The sequence below is a fragment of the Pungitius pungitius genome, chromosome 17 (genome assembly GCF_949316345.1).
Source record: "Pungitius pungitius chromosome 17, fPunPun2.1, whole genome shotgun sequence".
NCBI lineage: Eukaryota > Metazoa > Chordata > Actinopteri > Perciformes > Gasterosteidae > Pungitius > Pungitius pungitius.
In genome coordinates, this window is record NC_084916.1 from 11,037,863 (window position 1) to 11,058,399 (window position 20,537).

At 45.0% G+C, this 20,537-nt stretch overlaps 2 protein-coding genes across 8 annotated transcripts in view; both read left to right on the plus strand.

Annotated features, from left to right (window-relative positions):
* Positions 1–1,044: 1,044 nt before the first annotated feature.
* On the plus strand, positions 1,045–15,379 carry fbxl2 (F-box and leucine-rich repeat protein 2). 2 transcript variants are annotated; one of them, XM_037474751.2, is made up of 14 exons: positions 1,045–1,659; positions 5,804–5,865; positions 8,566–8,620; positions 9,168–9,242; positions 9,674–9,768; positions 10,246–10,410; positions 10,686–10,812; positions 11,342–11,416; positions 11,500–11,630; positions 12,069–12,129; positions 12,243–12,287; positions 12,483–12,539; positions 12,650–12,862; positions 13,248–15,379. In XM_037474751.2, the coding sequence occupies exons 1-14, from the start codon at positions 1,630–1,632 to the stop codon at positions 13,353–13,355; spliced, it is 1,299 nt and encodes a 432-aa protein (XP_037330648.1). In that variant the 5' UTR covers positions 1,045–1,629; the 3' UTR covers positions 13,356–15,379. The 2 variants fall into 2 exon arrangements, with proteins under 2 accessions (XP_037330648.1, XP_037330649.1); XM_037474752.2 differs by having other exon boundaries at positions 11,503–11,630.
* A 369-nt stretch (positions 15,380–15,748) lies between these two features.
* The window catches only part of clasp2 (cytoplasmic linker associated protein 2), a 42,404-nt gene continuing 37,615 nt past the window's right edge, over positions 15,749–20,537 (plus strand). For all 6 annotated transcript variants that reach the window (XM_037474187.2, XM_037474190.2, XM_037474195.2 and 3 more), the window contains exons 1-2: positions 15,749–16,668; positions 19,922–20,000. In XM_037474187.2, coding sequence (XP_037330084.1) covers positions 16,471–16,668; positions 19,922–20,000 — 277 coding nt within the window. In that variant the 5' untranslated portion in view covers positions 15,749–16,470. The remainder of the gene's footprint in view (positions 16,669–19,921; positions 20,001–20,537) is intronic.

Here is a 20,537-nt window from a genome sequence, read left to right on the forward strand (position 1 = left end):
AGGTGCGTTCACTTTGCCTACTTAGACATCTTGTCAGGATTTGACAAGTGTGACTGACATATGGCTCACACCAATAACAGGTCCCTGAAACTGACGGAAGTGGTTGAGAGTATGTATATCTACTCAAGTAATGCGCCGCAAGTTGCCTTGAAATAGTTTACTTAGACCAAGAAGCAGGAGGGGGGCGATATTTGCTATAGAGATACTGTGAAGTGGAGTTATGGATTGAAAGAAAATGCAAACATAGTGCAACGCTCTATCCGCTTCCCTCAGAGTAATGCTATAGGTCAGAACAACATCTATGAGGGATCATCCCTCAGCAGTTCAGAATGGATCATATTGCATAAGATTGCCCTCTAGCTGTGGATGCTGAGAGCACCTGCAGAGATATATTTTATTCTGGATGTGCAGCTCACAGTCTCCTCAGCCATTTATACAATAGCTCACGTTGACTTTAGTATTGAACAAAAAGGAGGGTAAAGTAGGGCTACTTGAAGGCGAAATATTTTTTGGAGATCAGACGTCTTGACATTGTAAAGTAGTTACGTTTAGCTATACCTCAAAAAGCTGCAATACGATGCATTAGGGTTAGTTATATTCCACATATAACAAATAATTCATAACACTTCGAGATGGGGCATTTATTGATTTATTTTTATTTTTATGTTTTTTTATTTTCCTTAAGGAGTTCCATTTTTACCACCGATGACATGGACCTCATAGTGGCAGAGACGCCAGTCATGTTTTTCTTGGGGGGGGGGGGGGGGGGGAGGTTGGTGTCTGCAGACAAAGTCTTTGCTCCTGGATCTGGTGTCCACGGAAGCGAGGTGTCTTCCTTTCGTTCACTCAGACCCACGGGTTCGTGTCAGGTCACCGTCTCGGTTTCTTCATATCCGCGAGCGCCACAGTGAACGCGGCAAAAAAAAAGCACCTTTGTCGTAATTTTAAGACACACCACAATCAAAACATATCGACCACGCGTGTTTTTCCCGCAGCAATGACGTCACGTAAGCCACTCCCCCCTCCCCCAGTGCGCGAGTGAGAAAAAGAAAAACATTGAGAGAGAACTGGGTGCCTGGTGACGGGAGCGCGCCGCGAGGGATGAAGGCGGACGCCACCGCAGCGCTTCCCCGGTGTTGTTTCTTCTTCAAGCGAACCCGGGAAGACTCGCAGCCAGCTGACTCGCACCGGAGCGATGAAGGGAGAGGCGGAAGTAGAGTCACTTGACGGAGCGTCCGTGTTGTTATTGTTATCTCGGTAGCACCCCCCCCCCCCCCCCCCGTGATGAGACGGGCTCGGGGAGCCGTTGGTCTCCCGAGGCAACGCCACCGTTGACGGTTACCGCAGGCCGCCGCGGACCGACACCACCACCACCCCGCCCCGCCCCGCCCTCACTGACCCGGAGGGACGGGAGCCCCGCTTGACAGCGGGTGGGTGGGGAGGGGAGCCAGGGAGGAGAAGGAGGAGGAGGAGGAGGAGAAGGCGGGTGTGAGGACCCAGCTCGGGGACTCGGCTCTTACACTCCCGGCCGAGACCAAATAATAATTAAAAAAAACAATAACGGCGTTCGTCCAACGGGCTCGACGGGTGTCCGTGCGGCGTGTGGAGCAGGGACGTGCCGCCGCAGACATGAACGGTATCACCAAGGGCCGGTTCGAGGTATGACAGAGGGAGTGGACCACCAATGGTCCAACTGTTTGCTTCTACTAGACGTGGGAGTCCCTGTGTTTGTGTGTGTGTGTGTGTGTGTGTGTGCGCGCGCGGGGGGTAAAAGCAAACTACGTGTGCGTGTGATGAACCGTACTCCTACGTGCAGCCAAGCAGCCGAGGCGTTTTGTTGTTCAAGGGTAATCCGAAATCACGTTGTTGTGTCCTGTCGCGCCAGTAGACAGCGACGACACGCAGCTCTGGACTGCGGGACAGAAGGGCTGTGGCTGGGGGTAGTCAGTATATTAGGGCGGGTGGGTGGGTGGGGGAGCTGTGGCTGGCAGGCTCTGTCACCAGAGGTGCCAGGGGGGGGGGGGGGGGGGCTGCAGATGCAGAGTAGTGTTGTAAATAAAAGCACTGAACAGCATTCAATTAGTCCTCCCTTTTGGGGTTTTGGCAGATGACACCGTGACACTTCCTGCGATGGCACCCTGCTGGCGGCCCTTCAAGTGTTGAAGAATCTCTAACATCACAGTGCATATGAATGACCATGTGTCCTTATACAACCTTTCCCAGGAAAAGTGGTGTGTGTGTGTGTGTGTGTGTACGTGTGTTAGAGCTTGGTGCAATGGTGGAAGTACCATTCTGTTCCTTTTACCTCAATACCTTAAAAAAACACATCATGCATTCTTCATACATTTGCCGTGTTTTATGTATTTTTCCTATCCAACATAAGCTCATGTTGCGGGGCAGAACAATCCATGTCATTGTTATACTGCTTAATCTTATCAATGACACGTTGTGTATGTAGCGGCGTATGTTGTAGCAGCTGGAGGGAGACGATTCCTTTTTATCACTGGGTAGTTTAATCCATAACAACATGACATATTTTAGAAGATAAATATATACTTGGTGTTTAAAAAGTTCCTTTTCCAAGGGACCAGTCAACTGCATGTAAATTATTGTAGTGCAGTAATCTGAAATGTAGGGGCTTATGGCATAGCTTGAAAAAAAAATTGTGGAGTACAGTTCATGAATAAACCTACTTTCCAACGCTGTTTCATTTGAACAGATTGCTTTTAAAGTGCAGTTTAGCTCACATGCACTCAATTCATGCAAATGACAAGCGGTAATATCCATGTTTCACAGTGTCAACATCTCTATTTTTGTACAAACCATCAATCAACTCCGGTCCAACCGGTGATCCGGTCCTCCTGAGCTGGAAGCCCTCCATATCTGAAATATGATTCTCACGTTGTTGAGATGCTTTTGGGTTGAACTGGACGGTACTTGACTCTCTCTGTCATGCGTTCGGCTCGCCCTCCGGAGAATGAACCCACGTGTCTCTTTGTGCGTTAATGGGAACAGAGGGGGGTGGTGACGCTGATGTGTGTGTGTGTGTGTGTGTGTGTGTTGCCATATCAGTGGATTTTCTCAACAGAGCTGTAAGCTTCTTAGATTCAGATGAACACCCGTGTGTGGTGGGAATCCAGCCGGTGTGACCGTGTGTGTGTGTGTGTGTGTGTCAGAGAGGGTGCTTTTATAGCACCCACCTGGATCAAGACCACCTGTAGTCATTGCATGGCTCAGGTTTAGAGTTGACACATGTAGGCAAATGTATTATATTGTTAGCCTGCAATACAAGTTCAGAAAGCCAGTTTCCATATCCATCCAGTTGTACAAAGTCTAGGAATAGGAGTATGACTGCAGCGAGAAACGTCTTGCATGGGAATGCAGCTCTGCTGGCACAGGGTCGAAGGCCCCAGAATGATGAGGTGATAACTTTAATGAAGCATGCGTTCCACAGATGAAGCTCCCCGTCATGATTTCCAAGCTATGGAGGAGATCTCATAACAAATACTTCTCCATCCGGTCTGTGTTACACACCATCCTATTTTAACTTTCTGCCCATTGACCGGTGAATCAAACTGATTAGAAATAGGGTAGAAACCAATTGATTATGTATTTTTGTTGATGAGTTCTCAGAAATGATGTGTTGTGATAAGTGGAGTATCAGTAGTGGTAGGTGAACCAACCTCAGGTCTCCAATATCAAACAAAAGCACCCCGTCGTCCAAAATATGTCTGAAGTGCTGTTATTATGAAATATCTCTGACTGCAGGTAAAGAGGACAGGGGGTCAGGGTCTTTTTCTTCTATTTTATCCTCCAAAATGAGAAAAAAGATTTAGATTTTTCAAACTAGTCACATATGGAGCTCACTAGGTTTAAGTTGTTCAGATTGTGTGTTGCTCTGATGAAGAAAAGGTCAAAGGTGAGTGATGTGTTACAGAGGTGGTTTGGAATTAAGTCTAAATTTAGTCCTAAATCCTAAGCCACCTCTGGCTCCAGAGAGACACTGAGTCAATGAACTGAAGGCCTTGTCTCTTCCTCCCATTCAGCACACACAGTATTATACAACTCACTTTCAGATCACTTCATTGACCACTTCATTGATCATAAAGATGACTGACACGGAAAATCCCACCAATTTGATGAAGGTTTTATTCTGAAGCGTTTATTCAGAGAATTTGTTTTGTTTGAACCTTCATTAAGTAGTTGAAGCTAACCTTCATGGGAAGATTGTGAGAATGTGTCCTTCTATATACAGGTATGTGAGAAGCAATAATGGAAAAGGTTTGACTTGTGTTCTGCAGCTCCTATTGGATATGGTTAAAGAATGGGTTTAGGTCGGTTTTCAAAGCTCTTTGTCTGCTGTGTTGTTGTCACCTGAGCGTGGACGTATACATTCAAACCTGTTCAGCCGGACCTTCACTCGACCGACTCCATCTATTCTGTCTTTTGGACCCATTTCCTCTCAAGTGACTTTTACTTCCTCCTTCCCTCGCCCTCCTCTCTTTTCAGCCCAATCTTAATGACGTTCTTCCATATTTTTTGGCTGGAATTTCCCGACTGTAGCGACATTTTTTTTGTTTCCCTCTGAAAGTTAGTTCTTCCTCCTGCTCCAACTTCCTGTCTCCCCCTCTCTCTCTCTCCCCCACCATCTCCCCTCTCCTTTTTATTGCTTCCTCCTTCTAGGAGCTTGCATCGGTTACAAAGATAACACAGAGCCAGGACTGTTTCCAGAATCAACCTTTGCTCCTTTGGGTGCCTTTCCCTGGCTCCCCGTTTGTGTCCTAACATTTCGGTGTTTGTGTTTTGCGTCTGAAACAGCAGGGAGTCCCCCCCCCCCCCCCCCCCCCCCCCTTCATTAGACACGGTTTCTGAGTCTTTGAGGATACAAGAGTATCACTGGCAGAATGCTTGTCTGCAGATCCGCACAGCGAATGTGGGTGTTTGACGCAATTTAAATTCATGGCTGAATGCAACCCACCTGATCTAGAATGCTCTGCCTCTGTTCTTCACACAGCGAGATCTGACTTGAGTCACCTGCAGGTGTGTGTGTGTGTTTATATCAGCAGATGGCCAGACATTTAGCGAGTAGACTAATTGAGATAAGCGTGCCAACGAGCTGACCAGGCTAATGGAATTATAAGCTTTTGTAAGGAGCGGACGTGGAAAGCTAAATGTAGCTCTGGCTTGTTTGTTAGCATGGCGTAAGGATTTCTTATTTCGTTATTTCTCACTGGTAGCTGCAAAGATGTGAGGTTCTAATTTCTTATTAAAGGATAGGTTCACATTTTTTGAAGTCTCTCACAAACTAAGAGACTACGAAGAGATGCCAAAGCTTTTTCAACTGCAACAGCAACTGATGTAATAAGTTGCTTCTCCCTGGGCTTCGTTGCTCGAACACAGTGGAGGAATTCACATCATTTTTTTACTAAAAAGACTAACTTTGAATTATACCATTCTCCTTTCAATAACTGCTTCTACTGATGCCTAATTTTACTGAAGCATCAGTTAAAATTCCACAGTTGCAAAATGGCTTTTGTCCCCATTGTAATAACACAATGGTGTGCGATTAAAGTGACCAAAAATTATTTTAATGTACAAAAGGGTGAGGATCATTTTAACACAAAAATGTGAATCGAAAATGTAACCAAAACAACAACCTATTGCTATGTATGTATACTGTGTCAAAGTTTTGATTTCTGTTGCCATTGTACTCACAGCCCGTGTCTCCTTTTGGTATTGACCGCTTAAAGGGCAAAACACACACATTAATTGTTGCTAATGTTTATCTTGTGTGTCCTGGCAGGTGTTCTCAAACAGCGATGAAGCTCCAATTAACAAGAAGCTTCCCAAAGAGCTTCTACTGAGGTAAGATTTCGAATAAAAAACCACACACACAACATATCTTGGGAAAGGGCTCGGGTCAGGGTTACTTTAGCAAAACTGTTATCTGTAGGTGTGTGTTTTCGCTTGATGTTTGTTGATCTCTAGTCTGAAATGAGCTTTCGTAAACGATGTGAACCACGGACCAATATTACTGTCCTACAGCAGCAGTGACCCATAAATCTGACATGACGCACGCCCTCACACGTGTCCATCCTCCACGCTTCGTAAAGGATGCATCTGCATGTCTCTCTGCAGACACACAATGTGCACTGTTTGTTTCTGTGCGTGTGTTATCTGTGTCTGTGTGTGTCAAAAACACTCCTGCTAGCCCTATGCAAACTGTACCTGTGTGTGTGTGTGTGTGTCTATGTGTGTATCTATAAATAGCCCATCTTAGCTGGTGGGGAATTCCGCAGTGCTGTGTGTGCTCTTCTGCCACCCCAGCTGTGCTCAATAGAGACCACCAATACGCCCATTACCACCAGCCCTGCTTTCACTAGTGGGAAGAGAAACACATACTCGCATGATGCACTCGCTGCTGCAACACATGATCTACTGTCACGTGTGTCACATCGGGACACTTACACAACATCAGATGTGAGGAAGACTCATTGTTATGGCAGTTAATCTTGTTTTTAAACCATGGAAAGTGGGTTGGCTGGAGCCGTTTGTTTTAGTATTTTGTTATCCCCAGTCACTGTGTTTCACAGGAAAGGACTATCTTGTACCTGGTTTCTTTCATAAGTCTTCTTTCGAAGTAATGGACCCTTTTACCTCTTCAGGCGTAACACTTACAATTATTTTTGTTATCAATAACAATGATTTAATCATCTTATCAATTGAAATGAAAAGTCAGGAATTTATATTTCTTTAAAAAAATGATGATATGTAGGTAAGGACAGCCATCAAATCTTCACATTTGAGCATCTGGAAACAACATGTGTCTTTAACTGAGTCTTAAAGGATTATTCAATTATCATAACAGCTGCCGATCTTCGGTGGATCAACCAATCGATTGAAGGACTGTTGTTGTGCGTTTCTACAACACAGTGGCTTAATGGAGAAACTGTGTTGTTAAACTCTTTACATCTCATGGACCCGAGAGAGAAGTTAAAGCCCGACACCGCAACACTGTACGAGTCACCAGCCCAAATAAAGGTTCTGTGTAGATGACCCATGTGCTATGCAGTACCAAGGACGTTGCCACGTGGAATGTTTGTTAATCAGTCAGTTAATTAGCCTTCTCATTAGCATTACTGCTTATGTTTAATGTACGAGCGCGGCCGTGTACCTGGCTTGTTTTTGCGTCGGCCTGCCTTTCAGCCGGTGAATTGTAAACAGCTGTTATCTAGGCCATGCAGCATGGATATGAATTGAGTAAACTGTGACTGTGACTCAGCAGCTTCCTCACCAACACACAAATTCAGGTGCCAATGGGAGTTACTCAGAAAGTAGAAAGTTTGACTCTTATCTTGCCATGCTTTAAGAGCCAGATGAACATTTTGTCTGCAAATGGGACTGCGCTCCATCAAAATCCTGTATGAATGAAAAAAAGGCAGCCTTTGAGGAAGCAATCAAAAGCAACATTCATATGTTCAGTTCTGTCTGTGTCGGGCCTTTCCTTGGAATTTTCCCTCTTATATTACCTTTGAAGTGAGTGATGCAGCTACAGTAACAGTCCGTCTCCATTGAAAAAGCATCAGGTCTCTTCTCAACCATTATGCTTTAAGCGTAAATGCCAAACAGGTTTCACCGAATAAAAGTGACTTGGCTTTCCTCTGAGTTTGATTAACAGAATTCTTCTGTGGTCAGCAGAAGTCCTCCCACGCCGCACAACTAATGGAAAGCCAGATTGCCTCAATCAAAACAGTCTGTTGGTGAATGATCAGCGTCACAGACGTTAACCATTCGTTAGGAGGGAGATCAATGAGCGACTGCTTGATTGGTCGGCTTCTCTGGTGTCCTGCAATCACTCCGAGGACTTTGTTTGTGTGCGAGCGTGTGTGTGTGTGTGTCTATGCCCCGCTTTGTCGATCATGTGTGTGTGTGTGTATGTACTCCCCGGTTGGCGGCTCCGGTATAGATTATACGGACATGTCCCAGCATGCCCTGGCCCAACGCACATCAAAACACACAGCCTTTGTCCACCGTCTATACGGAGGAGACAATGGCCGGCTGCTGTTTCAAAGGGTTAAAAGGACATTCAGACCCCAGCTGCACTCAGAGCTTTGGCTTCGTGACAATTCTCTGAATAGCCCACATTTTATGTAGGTCTGCCCTTTTTAAGGCACCTCCTATGAGCGCTAGCTGTTTTGTGTACACGTTGGGTTTCGCGTAGGCCCGTCCTTCTGTACATGTACGTGCGTCTGTCCGTCTGTCACATGCTGTCTGTGGCCCGGGCCTGTCTGAGCGCCAGAGATTACTCATTGGCAGATTAATGGATTGAGCTGACCCAGTAGCCGGCTGCATGCAGCCCTTTGTGGCCGGCCTGCCCCACGGCTCAATCACTGCCTGTCTGTGGGGCTCTCCGGCTCCCAACCGAACACCACGGGGGATTGTTCTGCTCTCCACACACACGCACAGAAACACGTCTTTAATCACTCCAAAGAAAATAGAATGCAGCTCTTTATGTGAAAGTGATCGTGACAAACTCACACACTGGTTTTTTGTGTCTATTTCTAGAATATTCTCCTACCTAGACGTGGTAACACTCTGTAGGTGTGCCCAAGTTTCCAAGGTAAGCTCTTCCTTAACTATACCTCCATTGTGGACTAACATACTTCTACATATGGTTTCAAAGAATGGATTATTGTACATCCAAATTATGGTACAATTTAAACTGGTTTAACCATCATTGCATTCTCTGGAAATGTTTGTAACTATTCTGCCACCTGCTGGATAAGTTTTAGTAGGCCGTTGTTTAGCCAAAGTGCACCACAGCTGAAGCCATTTATGAATGAGCTATCTGTGAATAATAACAAGCCTTGCCCATGCACTGTGAATGCAGAATGCTTCTTGTACAACTGCTCTTACAGTTGAGCTTTTTTTCATTGACCTTAATGAATGTGTTCGGTGCATCTACATTTCCAGTCTTTTTATAATACACAGTTTAATTTCCTTCTACCAGTTAAAATACTATTAGTTAACATTGATCCAAAACGGCAGCTTCGGCACCTGCTCCTTGAACAAAGAGACCAAGTTAATTAATTTGTCCCGGATCAGCATTCACCTCTGTCTGACCCACACGTCTGTCCCTGTCGACAACCTGTCCATCACCCTCTCAGGCGTGGAATGTCCTGGCGCTGGACGGCAGTAACTGGCAGAAGATTGACTTATTCAACTTCCAGAAAGACATAGAGGTGAGCAGTGGGTAGAGTGAAGCAAAGAGAGTATTTGAGTGTACCCGTGTCCTTTCCTATGCACAAACACACACATACACACACACACACTCATACACATAGGGGAAGAAGATGCGATCATTTAAACTGAGCAATTATTTTGATCTACAGTAGGGACTCAGGGTTACAGCCATTGCTGTCTTTGTGTGTGTGTGTGTGTATGTGTGTGTGTGTGTGTGTGTGTGTGTGTGTGTGTGTGTGTGTGTGTGTGTGTGTGTGTGTGCGTGCACGCTTGTTGAGTAGCATTATCCAGCACAAGGCTTAACGCTGGGTCTTCAGGCATTGGTGCAGACTGTGACGTCACAGCTGATCCTCCGTCCTGTGGCCTGAGTCATGTCGCTCTCTTACTTACTTTCTCCCCATCTCTCTCTCTCTCTCTTCCTGGCTGTCAGGGACGCGTGGTGGAGAACATCTCAAAGCGTTGCGGAGGGTTCCTGAGGCAGTTGAGCCTCAGAGGCTGCCTGAGCGTGGGTGATGCCTCCATGAAGTGAGATTACCACTCTGGCATACACTCATATACTAAGTGTGGTCCTGCTTTTATCTCTAGGTGTGATTACTTGCTTTTTAGTTTCATGTGATTATGTTCATGTGGAATTATTCATGGTACAAGCAGTTTGGCCCCCTTCAGTATCAAGGGACTGTGATTCTGTTTAATCTCACTATGTACAAAAAAGAACAATAAGGGGGTATTTAATTGAAGCAGGTCGTACATCTTGATCTGTTCTATGGTTTCACTTGAGGGTATCCACCTCCTCTATAAGTAACTGAGTTAAAGAGACACACACTGTTCTTTTGTAGTTAATCTGTCTTTAAAAAGCAAAGCTTCAGTAGCGGTACAACGACCTCAAAAAGGCCTGAAGATGACTGTTAATTAGCTCCTTAGCAACTCTGTGCATCTGACTTATTATTATTTATTCAATGACTCTTCCCTCCCTCCCTCTTTGCGGTTGTGACTGTTTCTCAGGACATTTGCCCAGAACTGCCGAAACATTGAAATGTTGAACCTGAACGGCTGCACCAAGATCACAGACAGCACCTGTCTCAGCCTCAGCAAGTTCTGCTACAAACTCAAACAGCTCGATCTCACTTCCTGCGTGTCCATCAGCAACCATTCCCTCAAGGCTCTCAGGTAGCACCTACAGACTTTGTGTTGTCACGGTTACCCACACACACACATTATTCCTTAAAGAAGTTTTTTCTCAAGTCCTTTCTTAAGCCCCCACACAGACAATATAAAATAATGTAATATATCATACAAAACACAGAAAAGTTAAAATAAATTGACCAACATCTAATGTTAAAAAGGATCGGAGTTCTGGTGTTCCTTATGCCGAGGAAGCCAAATCTTCCTATGGTTCTCATGTCCCGTGTGTTGTTCATTTTCACTTGTTTGCAATTGCTCAGTGATGGCTGCAGAATGCTGGAGATGTTGAACTTGTCATGGTGTGACCAGATCACACGTGACGGCATTGAGGCTCTGGCTCGAGGTTGCAATGGTTTACGGGCTCTCTTCCTCAGAGGTTGCACGCAGGTACGACTAATTATTTCATTCAGTTGCCATTTTAGGCTTTCTTTTGGGGAGTTTAAAGCATTGGAACATTTCTGAACAATATTTTTTCACCTTCTTCTAGGACGTTGTTCACTACATTTTACTACCCACCTGGGGTAAAGAAAAAACTAATGGTTCAACTTTAGAAAACTCAAAAAAGATGTATATGATGCCATATTATTTCAAATAAAAACCAAACCACATCATGACCCACACACGTCCATTGGTGATATATTAAAGCAGGCCACTGAAGAGAATGTTGCCCTTTTCCCTACTTACTGTTCTAACACAGTACATTCTTCAGCCCATGGAATTTAGGATTTAGTTTTACATAATCTATGCTGAGTTGTTTTGATTTTTTTAACAGTCACACGTGAATTGATTAAACTAATGGGCAGAAAGGGACGTAATAGAGGAAAGATTTCTCCCTCTCAACAGACAAAAACACATATATCGGATTGATCCAGGTGTGTTGTTAACAATACACTTCATTCTTTTTATTTCAACCCAGCTGGAAGATGGAGCATTGAAACACCTTCAGAAACACTGCCCAGAACTCACCACCATCAATATGCAGTCTTGCACGGTAAGGGGTTGCTGGATGATGATGGATGTGTCTGTATGCCTCAAATTGTTCTGTAATTTGTCTTCTACCTCTGTTGCCTCCAGCAGATAACTGACGAAGGCCTGGTCAGTCTGTGCCGAGGATGCCACAAGCTACAGATCCTTTGTGTGTCTGGGTGCAGTAACATCTCTGATGCCTCCCTCACTGCGATGGGACTCAACTGTCCCAGACTGAAGTGAGAAAAACATACTTCTCCCTCCTTCCATCACAAGTAATCCAAAAGCTTGTTTCAGTGTCCAAAAACGATGCTACTCAGGGAGATTCACTATGGTCAAATCCAAAAAGGGTATATAATCAACATGGGTATTTGATATTTTAGCTTCATAAAAATGACAGAATCAACAGAGCAAATTTGTCATCAGTGTTGTCCTTCCACGCACTCGTAAACATGAAAAGTCTTAGGCAACAGGGGCACCAGAGCATTGAAATCATCTTAAATTGACTGCCCAAGCCGTCCCTCCTAAAGCTGTGAAGTAGATAATACATTCGGTTGAACAGATAAGATTAAGATCTGACAACGTCTAACATCTCACCAGGCTCAAACGCGCCCTCTAAGTTCTATTGTCTAAGGGTTCTTTACACATTGTGTTTTTGTGCGTCTGTGTATTCTCAGGATCCTTGAAGCTGCACGTTGCTCCCATGTTACAGATGCCGGCTTCACTGTGCTGGCCAGGGTGAGCTTCATTTAGCTCTCTTTGTCCTGTCTCCTCGTCTTTTTTTTTTGGGCCACCCATTTCACTTCAATTTCTCTTCAGTTCAGTTGAACAATTTCTGCTTCGCTTCACAGAATTGTCATGAGCTCGAAAAAATGGACTTAGAAGAATGTATTTTGGTAAGAACATTTGTTTCCTTATTTATTCCCCCCCTCGTTCTCATGGTATTTGTTTTTGTTAAATCTGGTATTTTTGTTGACTTTGATCGATTTGTCTGGGTAGAGATTAGATTAAACAGAGACAAAGCAATCCAATTTCTTAATATTGTTAATATTATACTTAATATTTGTTACTCAAGCTACTCCTCTCCTCAGGTGACGGACAACACCCTGGTTCAGCTGGCCATCCACTGCCCTCGCCTGCAAGCACTGGTAAACATTTACGTCTGCAGTTCTGATAATGTGCCAGGCTCCGCCTCATCCACGGAGCTTGAATCCATCTCTCTGTTTGTCTTCTACGCGGTTTGCTGTGTCCCGGGCAGTCTCTGTCCCACTGCGAGCTGATCACAGATGATGGCATCAGAGCTCTGAGCAGCAGTACCTGTGGCCAGGAGCGCCTCACCGTGGTGGAGCTGGACAACTGCCCCCTCATCACTGACGTGACCCTGGAGCACCTGAAGAGCTGCCATCGTCTGGAGCGCATCGAGCTGTACGACTGCCAGCAAGTCACCAGGGCCGGCATCAAACGCATCCGGGTGAGTGGTAATCATGGGGGGGAGAAAATAACGCCAACCTGCTCTTGTTGGGGATTGGATCGGTGCGTTCTTAAAATTGCTATTCTTTATCTTATTTGTTTTTTTAAATCATACACTGGTGTTCATGCTAGATTGAGATATGCCTTTCAGCATTTTGGGAAATACACGTATTTGCTTTCTGGCAGTTAATTGGATGAGAAGATCAAAACCACTCTTTCATATACTGTGAATAGTGGAATTGATTATGTCACCTAACTCTTGACAAGAAGGCGAATCAAATGGGTTTTCTCAAAACGGTTGACTTGAAACAGACTATAAAATGCTTTTCACTGTTTCTTCACTGTCTCGTTTTACTCTCATAATAATATACCGCCTCCCTACACAGGCCCACCTCCCAGAGATCAAAGTCCACGCCTACTTTGCCCCAGTGACACCCCCTCCCTCTGTACATGGAGGTGGCCAGCGTCTGTGCCGCTGCTGCATCATCCTCTGACAGTGGAGGGCCAGGGGTGGGCACCTCTGTCTACAGGTCCTGCTGCTCTGATATGGGCTGATGGGATTGGAGGAGGGAGGGGGAGGGACTGGGGTAGGTGTAGGGGTGAGGAGGGGCTGGACCCACTCACTGCTCCTGATCACTGATCAATACATAGACTGATCACCCCTGATCAGTTGAACCCGCTTCTCCTCTCTCCTCTTGCTCACCAATAAGGATTGCTGCTTTGGGGTTGGCCGTGGAGGAGCGGGTGGAAACAACATGGATGCACTCTCTCTCTCTCTCTCTTTTACTGTAAAGACAAAGTTCTCCACTGCACCCTGCTCCTCCCACCCCTGACCCCCTCCATCTCTGGGAGAAGACGACCGCCTCTGGACAGCTGAGGAGTAAGGGGGTCTGAACACTGGAACTACACTGCATCATTTTCAAAAAACAAAAAAAAGACTGTTGTTATCTTGGACAATAGTCTTCTCTCTGTGAAGTATCATCTCAACCAATCACATGACACGTCTATGCTACAATCCTGTGATTCATTCTGCTTTGAATAAAAGACACGCAGCACGGAGGTAGAGGACAGTTGGCCTGTTGGAAATGGCGATTTTCAGTGAAGCTTTTGATGAGCCACCTCAACTCTAGTGTGGAAGAGAAAAGAAAACGCAAAGTACAGAAAGGGACATGTGACATATTTGTGCATCTGATCAAATTTGGTCGAGATTTAAATTTTGTTTGTACAGAGAATGTTTTGCAATGTTAAAAAAAGACTAAGACTTCTGGCAATTCCCTCAAAATTTTGGGGGAAATATTTGTTTTTCTTTTTTTCAGTGCTTATCGTAATTGTACATGCCTGTCGATGCAGAGAGGAAGATTTGTTTGTCATTGTTTTTAAAGTGGAGAAGAAGCAAGTGTTGTAAAATAAGGACTTATGATTCTGACCCTCAGCGTGTTAGATTGACTGTATGCTGCTGGGATGAGGTGCCTCTCCTGTGCTCTACGTGTTAATGTTGGCCCTGAACCAATCCTGTCAGGAGCCTTGTGCACTAGCTCCTATTTGACCACTTAAGCATTTGTTTACAGCCAGGATTAGGGTTAGCACTGCAGACAAACTTGTTTACATCAGTAGGTTTCCAGTCTCCCTACTAGTCAGAGTGAGTTTAGTAACACTGATACAACTGTGGTGTCCCCACTGTTTTATGTGGACTGTGATTATTCAAATTAACTGCTGTGTGTGTTTGGATATCAATCAGGGATAATGTTGGTGCAAACTTTCTTTGAAATTAAATGGGAATTTGCTTAAAGCTGAGATAATTGTTTTGAGAATGATAGCAAAGGCACCTCAACTTTTTTGACAATCAAATGTATCTATTTGATGAAGTTAATTCAGTGAAGTGTTTGTGCAATTGGCAATTTACTGATGATGTAGGATATAAAGAATTGTCTGTATTTAATAATCCATTATATTAATAAAGCAGCACATGAGAATAAACATTAAATTGTTTAGAAATAGCATTTGATATGGCAAGCCAGTCTAATATATTATCAATGGATAAGTTCAAAATTCCCACTCCTCCAATTGTACAAAACGTGTGACAAAAGGAAATCTGTGACTTGAGAAGGCCCAACACCTCTGGTCTATTTCCCTCTATACTCACAGTCCCTCTGATCAACAGGATCTCGACATCATCTATCTTGCCTTGCAGAGTAACACATGTATAGGGCATGACTTACTACTGGAAGCACTGAAAATTCAAAGAACTGAAGCTGCTCCGACTTTGCGCTTAACAAAGAGACTGGCAAGTGCTGTGTAGTGCTGAGTGCAAAAAAACTGTGGAGATTGGCAGGAGAAATGACGGGACTGAAACAATGAGAGCAGACAGGGAGATGAGGAAAGACTGATGGATAAGTAGCAGGCTGAGTTACTAATGTCCTATCTTCGACGGCTGTTATAACAGTTGTATGTATAAGAAAATAAAAGATATTGAGAGAGAAAAAATAAATGAATAAATAAAGTGACTAATAGTAAATGTAATTTGTCTCTCATGTGTAAGATTGTGTGTTCTAGTATCTTACGGAGTGATGAACAGTAACGTAAACTGCGGCAAAATCCATGTCGTAACGTAGAAAAGCCGCTAGATGTCAACAAAGAGCCGCGTAGACCCGCCCACATATAACGTGCAGTTTGTTCAATTCGTGACTCTTTTGCAGAAAACACATCTTTTCTGGCCAGGAGGGATGAAAACATAACGCATGTTAGTACTTAGTCCATCTATATTCACATCTTAGCTTAAGCAAGGTCCACAGCAAATCTGATAAAGTGTAATTTTACATCAGGCATTATGCTAGCCACCTGTGCGGTGCCCAAAGACCCGTCGGCCTCATAGTCGATCGGTTGCTCCTCCTGGTGGACCGCAGTCACCGGCAGCGCGCAAGCTCTCAGCGCCTCTTAATGGGCTTATAGGTAGCCGCGGTTATTACCGGATTAAAGTGAAACCAGTTGCCGCGGGACTGGAGCTGAGCTCTCATTGTGGAAGTTTGGTGCAACTTTGCGACGTAGGAAGTCGACAGCTGAAAGCCCGGCAGACTTTTCAGCCCATGGTCATGGAATAAAAAGGCGAAGTGGAGCCGGGCGCTAGGCCTGCGGAGAAGTAGCGTTAGCTAGCGGAGCTAGCTGATGGGAAGCCGTTTGGGTCGCTGTGCTAACTAGCTAGGTGCTATTTTTGTTACCATAACAATTAGCCAACCCCGGTTGCTGGCTTGTTTTGATGATGATATGTTGAAGGAACCGGTCCGTGTGCTTCACAAATACACGTTCATTGAACTTTTTTGAAGTTTTAATTCAACCTTCCGCGCGGACATTGTACAATAAGGAAGCTACCGAGCCAAGTCTTTGTTGTACAAAGTGAAGCTTTTGATTTGAGCAGAGGGGTGATCTGTGCGTCAAATAAGGCAGTATTTTTTTCTATTTGTATGTTGATGATCACACATCGGCCAGAAACAGTCCAGACCACTAAGCCTCTCTCGCCTCGTCAAATTCATTCCACACCGCCGCGTCTCACCGACCCCTGTCTCCTGTCTTCGGCCGGCTCCAGTGGCTGGCCCCACGGCACCCGAGTGCCCAATGGAGGATCATGACAACATGGACTATTTTTACCAGCAGGTGTTGCAGAAAGATGTTAGCCGTAGGTTGCAGGTCGGCCAGGATCTCATCGACTATCTCAATGACCCGAGCCGCTCCCCGGACGTGGAGCAGGACAAATCCCGGCTGGATAAGACGATGGACGAGCTGACAGGATGGGTCAACTCCAGCAATTTCAAGGTGAGCGATCTCGGCCGATCATCATTCGAGGGCCATCGCAGTGTCACTGCAGCAGACATTCCTCCCGAGCTGCTCATGAATTATTTTATCCATGGTTCACCCATTGAGCTGAAAGACACAGGCCAGGGATGTGAATAGTAGGACTCTTGCTAAGCGGTTGTTGTTGTTGTTGTTTTTTTCCAATGTGAGGAACTTTTGGAAGAGAAACGTCCTTTCAAACGAGCTGTCATCACCTAAGTTGTCCCAAGAGGACTTTATGATCTCCCTCAATCAACCCTGTTTTTCTAATCTTAAACCCAGTCAGAAGATACACATTTTGATTCACCCTTTTTTATTGTGCAGCACATCTTCTTACCAGGTCGAGAAACGGCTTAAGTGTGTCTCCCAGTCTATTCCTGGATCACACAAGCCAGGCATTAAAAAGGTCACCCCGGTGACGAAAGGACTTTTGCAGGGCATTCCTTTGGGTTGTTGTGGTTCGTACTGTTTAATTCGCCCAGGCCCGTGTGTCAGTGGCGAGGGGGTTTCATTGTCAGGACTGTGTACTGTAGCACTGGATGGGATGGGGGAGGGGTCAGCGGGCTCATTGTTGTACCCTCTGCTTTCTCTCCATCCCTCGCTCGCTCTCTAACATTTACAGACACTCTCAATCCCTATTTTTTTCATTTTCACACCTGTTTTGCATATAGTGTGTGTGGAGACATGTACGCATTTGTTTTCATATCTCAGATACTTAAGCATTCTCGCCAAAGGCACCCCACGGACAACAAGACCAAACAAACTGAAGTTGTTTTCAAGGCAGGCTGAAATTTGAAGCTTAAGTCCTGAACTGAAATTGAGGGGGAAAAAAGGGTGGAAATTGTCCATTCAGCATGGAGAAAGCATCCTCGCTCAGTATCTCTGTTTAAAGGGTGACTGTTGTCCTTTTGTTGTCATGATTTTTTCAATACATCATTCTAATTTCTATTTGCAGCGAGAAGTAGATAATGTCTACTATAATTTGATTGGGTGGTTACGCGATGCAGTTTTTATGCATCCTCTCAATCAACTCATCAGACACAAGCTGTTGTTGAATGTGAACCTTTGCCCCCTCGTAAATCCACGTCCGAGAATGTCTTCTCCGGCTGTACCAAGTTAAACTCTCCCTTTTTGTTCTGATTAGTTCCTTCATGTGGCTGACACATACAGTAACATGAGCTCAGTGTCTGGCAGTGATGAGCTGTAACCCCCCTGAGGCCACATCCAGCAGGCTTTTAGTGGAGTCGAGTGTCTTCCTGTCAGGCCCAAGGACAAGCATTTGTCGCTGTGATTAAGATGCCGAGTCAGCGCGGAGGGATGAATGGAGAGATGATGCAGACAAACAATGGAGAAGAAGAGGGGGAAGCCAGAATAGGACGACTAAATGGGCTCCTGGGGAGTGAATGGAAAACACAAGTAGTCTGGACTCATAAATACATGAAATGTTCGTGGAAAAGACGACCATCGCACCGAAGTTCCCCTTCTAGGCTTTGAGTCTGTTCCATTGCCCTCCTCCACTCCACATTGTCCCCATGTGTCCTTTTTTCTCTCACAATAGGTCATTTTCTCCTCCTCCTTTCCTCGTTCACTAGGAAGAACTGCAGATTCCTCTCATGCTCTTTGCTCTTGCGTCATACCCGAGTCACACAGAGTGCATTAATATTCCATGCTGAATTTATGGGCAGCAGAGCTTGAATACGGCACTGACCATGGGTTGATACCACCGGGCTTTTGTTTAGTTCTTCTGTCCTGTTAATCTGTTAAGATAGTGTCACATATGCTTCATCATTTCACATGCAAACCATGATGCAATAATTACCCCAAAACTTGCAAGCTGCCAATTTCCCATTGACTGTTGTTTACAATGATTAATCGTTTAATGTATTACATTTTTATTAAGCAGTGCAACATTATCATCACAGAACATCCCTCAAATAACTCATTTTATCCAACAAGCTTTCCAGAAACCTTCAATTTACAATCATCAAGAAATGTTGTTATTTTTGCTTCTTTGTCGTTGACTGATTTATTGCTGATTGATAAATTGCTGGTGCAATCCAGAATAAACCCTGTACACGGAATGCAAATTAGCAGGCTAAGCCCACATACGCACCAACCCAAGTCTTAACAAAGAGCTATTCATGGGCAAAATATTCACAGGTTGTCTTTTTCCTCCTGCATACCTCAGTCACACAGAGGTATGTTTTGAATGAGCTGCTTCCATCTCTCGTCTCTCCCAGTGAAGAGGACATATGCTTGTGGGCCCAAGCTTGTTTGGGGGGGGGGGGTTCTTGTTTTTCTGTGGTAACTCTTGGCTGCCGTCAAGAGTTTTTTTTTTTTTTTTTTTTACTTAAAAGGGGAAAAAACACCTCCTGTAGTCTGACTCTTCTAGAGGCAGAGGAGACTGGAGAATGCCGTTTTAATGGCTCTGCTTTTCGGGCCGTTCGGTTTCACCACGTCGCTGCCAAAGCAAGCATTCCAGCGGCACGGCGCGGTGTGGGTTGTGATCCTAATCAGAAACACAGTGGAAAACTCCACTCTCCCACTCTGCAAAAATCCAGTCTGCCGTCCCGCTAGGGGGTCGTATAGCGAGCCCGATTTTTCCCTGCTGACTGATGAGAGACACCGACGATACGTAAGAGGACTGCCAAGGAACACATGACTTCAGTGCACCGATGTTGACATCTGGAAGTCATGTGTCTTGATAGCCTACTTTTATGAGAATGTCGTAGCCTGCTGTAATGCAGATGGTGTAAAGAGGGCTCAACAAGGTTACATAGTCAAAGGGCGCTGTGGACAAACAGGTGTTGACCCACAGTACACCTCAGTAGGACATCTGTGTTGGCTCCTGAGTCTGCTTTTCTTGCTGTGAACTTGATTAATAATAATATTCATAACATTTGCAGCTGCCAGTCTGAGTTGAGTACAGAACTTCTGTAACTACACAGCACACGCTACATACGAAGAGCTTCATCTGGAAAGATGGTACAAAACTACCCTTCAGAGCCTGTTTCCCCCCCCCCCGCGCTGAGTCAGGAAACCTCAGAGAAAAATAGTTTCAGCATTTGTTAAACCCCATTTAGGCGGCCAACATCAGACTTCATATTTTGTTGAAACAATGAGAACCTGAATTGATCTATCGATGCCGCCTCGCTCAGATTGTTTACATGAAAAGTACCGGACGCCGCCCTGAACTAACGCACACGTGGACCGTTTCTCTGTGTCTTCTTCTTAGGTGGCGTTGTTGGGGATAGACATCTGTGCTGCGTTTGTGGAGCGCCTGGGAGAGCGATTCAAAGGATTCCTCGGCACAGGTGAGATATCTAACCTTTCCCCCCTCCTGAATGTCCTTTTATGTTGTCCTCTGTGTACAGGGAGGTGTTGTTCTTTATATTATTTAGTTCTTAAGCTAGGTTTGCACACTTTCTTTTCATTTGTCCTCAACAAAGCTACAAGTGTGATGGTTTGTTGTTTTATTTCCTCCCTGTGTGTGTCTGTGTGTGCGAGAGATGTCTGTGCCAACCCTTGCATGTTTTTGTGTGTGTGTTTGTGCGCCCACTGAAGGTGTCACCAGCTGTCTTTGTCAGCCAGACATGTTCTTGTCACCAACAAACGCACTCAATTTGGCAGTGCAGCTCTGAGGGCACTGGAACTGTCACACTGCAGAATCTCCCACCGTAGACAGAAACACACACACACACACACACACACACACACTGTATGCCGCTTACTGTCTAGGCCAATGTTTATGATGATAAAAGCGATAAAAACGTCTCTGAGAGCCACCGCTGGCTCTGGAATCTCGCTCTCTTCATCTGACTTTCATTTCATCTCTTTCCTGTCTCCTTTTC

Bases quoted from the DNA above. Each gene is read 5' to 3' on its own strand.
- fbxl2 (XM_037474751.2), top strand. From the start codon at position 1,630: ATGAACGGTATCACCAAGGGCCGGTTCGAG. The intron at 9,243-9,673 runs GTGAGCAGTGGG...CCTGGCTGTCAG, and splicing joins ACTTCCAGAAAGACATAGAG to GGACGCGTGGTGGAGAACAT. The intron at 12,288-12,482 runs GTAAGAACATTT...TCCTCTCCTCAG, and splicing joins ACTTAGAAGAATGTATTTTG to GTGACGGACAACACCCTGGT.